The sequence below is a fragment of the Sinocyclocheilus rhinocerous genome, unplaced genomic scaffold (assembly GCF_001515625.1).
Source record: "Sinocyclocheilus rhinocerous isolate Xijiao unplaced genomic scaffold, SAMN03320098_v1.1 scaffold1029, whole genome shotgun sequence".
Taxonomy (NCBI): Eukaryota; Metazoa; Chordata; class Actinopteri; order Cypriniformes; family Cyprinidae; genus Sinocyclocheilus; species Sinocyclocheilus rhinocerous.
Window position 1 is genome coordinate 816,826 of NW_015664012.1, and position 7,015 is coordinate 823,840.

The following is a 7,015-nucleotide window of genomic DNA, read 5'->3' on the forward strand; positions in this document are numbered from 1 at the left end:
ATATATATATATATATATTCATGGATTTCACCAGTCCCATTTGGCAAACTTACGCACCATGAGCTAAAACAAATTTAAGTCTGGCAAAGACATTACAGGTGATGGCATAAATAAAATGCTGAACATGTAATAGTAAAGTGAAGTGCTTTGGAAGTAAGATATGTTCTGTGTTAAGGCTCTTACCTCCAAACAGGCCAAATGAATATCCTTTATAATGCATTGAGAGCCAGACAGTACAGATTGTTTCAGAAGCAGACAGCTTAACTCCAAGGTGGCAAGACGCATCTTTCCATCTGAAACACACAAACACGCTAGGTTGTGATGACGTAGATCAAACCCATTAGGTGCAACTGTTCTAATTTTAAAATTGAATCAAAGTGGTATTATGTAAAAGCAGACCAAACACGTGACAGTTTATATTATGCAATTCATTTCAGAGCATCTCAAGAAGAGAAAAATCAAGCAAACATGACTTAAAAAGGGAAGTGTGGGGCATTAAAATAGCTCAGATGTGCCATGTGTAATTACGGCAACAGCCAAACAACCACGTTAGCAGACAAAAATGCAGCAAATGAAAGAGAAAATCTGTGGATCTAAGGGAATGAAAAGTTTTGCTTCTTATAATGCTAGTATCATAATGGACACTGGCTAGAAATGTCAAAAGAGAATGAATCACACAACATGAGGATAACAGCTCATCGTGTATATTGTGTGGACTCAGTCAGTTCTACATTTTAATCCTAAGTATGGCGAGTATGTTAAGTAAGTCAACATTCAAATGTCACAACAATTACAGGAGCCCCAGAAGGAGAATTCAGCTCCAATTCCTCTTAACAAAGGTGAAAGAGATCAACGGTCAGAGGAAATTGGTTGCAACTTTTGTTACTCAAGGCTGTGGTAAAGGGTACAGAGCTAAAGAAACGTGCATCAAATAACAAGAGACACTTCACTAAGCTTTAGCCCACTTGGTTACGGTTGCTCACATTAACTGTTGCTTTTCAAAAAGTCCCATAGAAATAAACTGGAGATTTCTGTAAACAGCAAGATTTTTAGTAAAATGTGCTCAGAAAAGTGGTAAAAATTGAAGGGATGTTATTCTGACATGAGCTGGAAAAACTGTGATGTAGCAAAGCATTTTTATCTGCGTTTTTTTTTTTTTTCTTAAAAAAAAAAAAGGTTAGTTCTTCAACAGAAATTGCAAAAGCCAGAATTAAACAAGCTTGCACCTGTGTTATGCTTGACATCTCTAGACTCTGATGTACTACCACTTTCTGCCCTGCGGATGGAGTGTTTTTCACATAATGGAAGGGTAGTAAGAACTATCACATACTATAGTTATGAGAAGCGTGTGGTTGCCGAACTGTATTAAAGCTTTAATCAGAATAAAACCTTATATTAAAAGCTAACAGAAGGAAGCGTTGTTATTGTTAAAAAAGCAAACTAAAATTAAAATGAAAAGTCAAAACAAAAGCTAATTTAAAATATCGATAAATACTGTAATATTTAATAAATAATACTAAAATTGCACTGGTTCAGAGACGAAAAGAAACTGTCTAGAATAATTTGCACTGATGAATCACGTACATTGAAATCAGATATATTTATTAAGTACACAAGAAAAGAAAGTAGGTCCATTTTAAATTCCATAAAGTCGTTAACTACTTTTTTTTTTTGGATTGTTTTTTTATATTGCAGAACAGAACATACTGAACATACATGGAACATTAACTATATACAAAACCAGGGTTTGCTTTAGAAAGAGAAACCACTTTAGTTTTTGACAAGCAACAAGTTCGATGTATTGAAACCTCAACTGACATTCACCAAACAAAGACACACAGAAGAAGCTTTGTTTAAGCTGTGTGTGTACATCAAAATGTTGCACAATCACTGTGTTAAAATACGAGTAAAGGACTACTCTGAATAAACAATGAGTGCTTTGGTCTACACAGTCAAGTTCAGGCACACCAATGGAATTTGCAGCGTGTGATGTTTAATGAGCATGTCTAAGCAGGTGAGGGATTATATTTGGAATCAGTCTGTAAAGTACAGTAGAGTGAGAACGTGCAGGTGAGATGAGGAGGATGTGTGTTTGTGTGTGTACCTGGCTGAGCAGCCTGGCTCATGATTCGGATCGCTCTTTCCACCAACACCTGACTGTAAGAGCGCCTCTCTTGATTTGGCATGGGTAGCTGGATCCTCTCTAAGAGCTCCAGGTTTATACCTGCACATGCACATATAAACCAACAAGAGATAAAGAACAGAATGTTGGAGCATGACGTTGCCACTGTAAAGCTGTCAAAATTTTTTTAAATCATGTAACCATATAACCATTGTATTACAGTATTAAGTATTATATTACCTTACTAAGTAAGCAAACATGCTTATATGTAAGCATTTTGAAAGGTTGGACAATGTCTTTAAAATACAGTAAAAACAATTATATTGTGAAATATTATAAAAATGTAAAATTCCTGCTCTTGTTTTAAATAAATTTGAAAATGTAATTTATCTGTGTGATGGCAAAGCTGGATTTTCAGCTAAATTCAGTTAAATATTTGATACAAAAACCCTTTCATATCTATTACCATAATTATCCATTTATATTGAGTGTGTAGTTCGAGACTGTTATTCCTGAAGAAACAGATGAGATACCTTTACTGTGAGACATGGCATACAGGAGACAAAGCACAAACAGAGCCTGGTAATCCTCTGTGTCACAGTCCAGTGCATTATACAACATGTCCAGGAAGGGCCTAGAACAACAAACAAGAAGAAAACAGCTATTCTTTGATTCTTCGCTGGAAATCTAGCAAAAATATTAACAGAACAATGTGCACAACGTGCATTTGTGATGACATGCTGTATTCTTTGTGTTGCAAATGCGTAAGGCATTTAATAGGCAAGCTATTGTCTATAAATCATGCCAAACTGAGACTGGCTTTAACAAGTACTCATATCCAGACTAAACGCTAGTTATTTCCCTCCCTCCCTCCCTAACTAAAAATATTCTCCACAGGTGTAAACTCTTCTTCTTAAGTATCAAATCATGTCCATGCAAAGTATTCCTAAGATTCCTCACATGCATGCCATGTACTTGGGATAGAGAAAACACATTAATATTGCTTTTGAAAGGCTTGTGGAAGAGTCTGAACACATCCTTGGCCCTCTTTCTGTGGAGCACGCCAATCTAAAGAGGGGAGCTTTGCTGCACTTCAATGAACTAAGCATAAAAAACCAATTGCAGGTTCACTGGTTCAATGATAACACCCTTTAACAATGCTGACACTCATAAAGCACAATTTTGGACTACAATACAGTTTTAATGGATGTTGCTTCTCAAGTTTCTCTTCAACTAAAAGTTGGAGCAGCATAGATGCATCTGACCCTTAATGAAAATGTCACAGGAGGTTAGCTTAATCTGACAAAAATGATTTGTGGACATTCTTAAAAATGTAAAGTTGTTCATATATGCATTTTCCAAGGCTAAAAAGAGCTATGTTTTCTTCTAGGTCTGCGGTTAAGGTTGTGGTTGCTTGTGTACCTGCTCTTTTGTCCTTCAGATCGTGCCGCGCTCTTCTCCTCGTCTGTAATGTTCTGTTCAGTCAACGTGGACACTTCAGAGATCCTACATTTTTCCATCACCACCATCTCAATTTCTGCAAAACACAAACACAACACAGAGAGTATAACAGCAGAGCTGGATTTTGGCATTGTGTATATCAGATGTCAGCCATGGAAGATCCCCGCATAAAGCTGATCTAAGCTGTCAAAAGTTAGACTAATGGATTTCCCTTGAAATGATTATATACCTGCAGACATATCAAAAAGGGAAACCACTTGGTTGCATTTAATAACTTTCAAAACAATCTAACAGCCCAAACCACATGGGAATGTTTTCTAGAATTTTATTGTAGTGACCACCAGATTGAATTGTAATGTATTTTTTAAACATATTTGGCACTGATTGTAAGGGGGAAATCTGCAGAGTTCCACAGAACAGATTATAGATTATGTATTTAATATTTATGCGTGAATTTGTGGACGCGCATCGCGGAGCTAGTGCAAGACGTGCATTTGTGGTTAAAGTATATACATTTTAGGGGTTGAACGACTTCTGATTTTTTTAAAGTCGACTTTTATGTGATGAAAGTTGAGTCGAAGTCGACTAGTCGCTGATGACGTCATTAATGAACAAATAAGTCTGGAGCTGAGACTCGAACACCTTGTGACACATCGCTGCCCACATGACTATTGCTCCTATAACAGCTCATTTTTATCAGTTCTTTTGTCTTTAGGTCGTTATATTTCTCACAGATTTCTGCTCGTTCTAAATCAGATACAGATAAAGTAGCCAAGTAAAGATTACATTCATATGAATGCATTAGTGAGAGTGATTGCGTGTGTGAATTAATTCTACCTGGCAACGTCTCTCTACTAGAAGTGAAGCTGTGGGATTTGGTTATTAAGAAATATATGCTTGAACTTTTCAGTTTCTAAGCTATTTTATTGAGAAATCACAGAACAGTGTTGACAATGCATTTCTGCGCTTAATGATTCTGTGTGCTCGCAATCTGCACGAGATGAACTGTACGTGCTACTGTCTGAAGCCTATGTGTGTGCGTTACAGTGCAGCAGCGCATTAGATCAGAACGGCGATTAACTTACCTGTACAATAAGCCGTTTAAAACGTGCATTCTCCCATTCAATTTCGAGCATCCAGTAATATAATCACACGTCTTGTGGAGCGCTTTCAGAGTATGCATTTATTTGTCATTTTAACTGTTTGGAAACGGAGCGTAAATGTGGAAGTCCTTCAAAGATTTCTTATCCCATTGCGCCCTCTATAGGACCAGCGACTAGTCGACGTCAAGCTTAAAGTGTCATGGCAGAGCATTGAAGTCGACTAGTCGATTAGTCGGTGGAACCCCTAATACATTTGTATTTTTTTTAAGAAAATGACCGATCGTTTTGCTAGATAAGACCCTTATTCCTCGGCTGGGATTGTGTAGAGCACTTTGAAGCTGCACTGAAACTGCAATTTGGACCTTCAACTCGTTGGCCATCATTAAAGTCCATTATATGGAGAAAAATCCTAGAACGTTCTCCTCAAAAACCTTAATTTCTTTGCGACAGAAGAAAGAAAGATTTGAACATCTTAGATGACATGGGGGTGAGTAAATTATCAGAACATTTTTATTCTGGAATCCTTTAACTTAACTCCCAACAAGATTAAGGAGACACAATAATGTCTACCAAGGTAGAAGAGGGTGGGGGTGAGGTTTTGCCCAATCGGAGAGTTGGCGAGCACAGAATGAATGTGGAGCAAAGTGACTGTGTCCAAACACAGAAATGACGTGAGAAGGTGGAGTGCTCTCAGAACTGGCAAAACATAATTTAGCCAAGTAGGACATGCTGCTGGATCACCACTGCCATCATTGTTGGTCCTGGAACAACATTGCTAAGAAACAACCAAAGAACAAACCCTAACCTATCCATTAAATTATCGGGAAATAATTAGAACGTTGTTCAAATCAATAACCCCAAGGCATTAAGTCTAAAGGCCCTAGCACACTGAGTCCGAAATTTTACACACGTTAAAAAATAAATACGATCTCACATTGTGTCAATCCCGTTTACACACTGCCTCCGAAACATTCGTCTGTCATAAAAAAATTCAGATCGGGTTCGATTTTCTGCGTTTTTTTGCATCCGTAGCAAGCATTTTGAGAGGTGTTTTGACAATTCAGAGCCACCGTGCAAGCGAATGCCAAAATCCAGAATGGGGTCTGACAAGTTGATCCACATCTTCTCGCTGCACAAAGCACTGTATAGGTCCTTGCACACTGAGTTCACGGAAATTGGTGGTCTTCTTTTTAATACGTGGCCCTATCGCTAGCAAAGCATCAAACTGAGCCACTGACATCCTGAAGTAAACTTTGAATTGCATAGGATAATCCCGCAGCTCCTTGATAAGGAGGTGGAACTCTCCTTGGATTGGATGATGGATCCAACATTTCCTGTTTCTTTTTCTCTTTTTAAGAAGAGAGAGGACAACAAAATCATCCTCACTACTCGAAGACTCCATTTTGTATTGTTTTGCGATTTTTTTTGCAACGGATTAATTAATACGCATCGGACTCGGTGTGCAAGGTTTCTGTGCGTGACTAATTTTTAGGATGACGAATACGAAAAAAACACATACGAAAATTTCGGACTGTGCAAGGACCTTAAAACTAAAATCTGATTGGTTGATAGGATTATTGCTCCAATCTATATCCTACTTGGGTAAATCACCATAAAATGTATCCTTTTGTATTCCACGGAAGGAAGTCAGTCATATGGGTGAAATTTCCCTTTAAGCCTCACCATAGATTTGTGTAAAGTTCTACTGTGGGACATTTTATGAACTCAAATCGGCACAGCTGTTCGGTCAGTTTTGAGAGCAGAGCAACAGCCGAAGTGTGGTGTGGTGTGACCCAAAGAATGGAGGGTCAGTCAGTCATGCTGGGACATTCATCTAATGCTACTCACCTTCCTTGTCCCCACTTGTCCTGCTGGCCTTTGAACTAGCCTCTGTACCTTTAGCCTTTTCCTTCTCTTCTTCTGGCCCTTCCTCTGATCCCCGCTCTTCCTCCTCTTCCTCGCCCACATTCTTGTAGTTGGGCCTTTTCTGGGTCCTCTTCTTCCCACGGTGACGACTCATCTCTAGGGAACGCTCCAGACTTTCTGTGGGCTTGGTGAAGCGACGAACACCGGCATTGCTCTAAAATGAAATGACCAATGGATGAGGCTTATGACTAATATGTACACTGTTTGATGCTCATGAAAAGCTTTCTTCTTGGGCATAATAATAATAATTGTAATATTGTTATTATTATATTGATTCCTAATTTGATTTGATTTAATTCCTAATAACCTTATTTGTTATTTTATGATGTTATTTATTATATATATATATATATATAGAGAGAGAGAGAGAGAGAGAGAGAGAGAAAGAGAGAGAGAGCGAGAG

The 7,015-nt window shown here is 38.1% G+C and overlaps 1 protein-coding gene across 1 annotated transcript in view; it reads right to left on the minus strand.

The window, feature by feature from the left end:
- Nucleotides 1-6,760, minus strand: part of LOC107729183 (protein CLEC16A-like) — a 46,103-nt gene extending 39,343 nt beyond the window's left edge. The window contains exons 1-5 of the mRNA XM_016539595.1: nt 6,535-6,760; nt 3,545-3,659; nt 2,656-2,756; nt 2,105-2,224; nt 184-293 (exon numbers count right to left, since the gene is read on the minus strand). Coding sequence (XP_016395081.1) covers nt 184-293; nt 2,105-2,224; nt 2,656-2,756; nt 3,545-3,659; nt 6,535-6,706 — 618 coding nt within the window. The 5' untranslated portion in view covers nt 6,707-6,760. The remainder of the gene's footprint in view (nt 1-183; nt 294-2,104; nt 2,225-2,655; nt 2,757-3,544; nt 3,660-6,534) is intronic.
- Nucleotides 6,761-7,015: the final 255 nt, after the last annotated feature.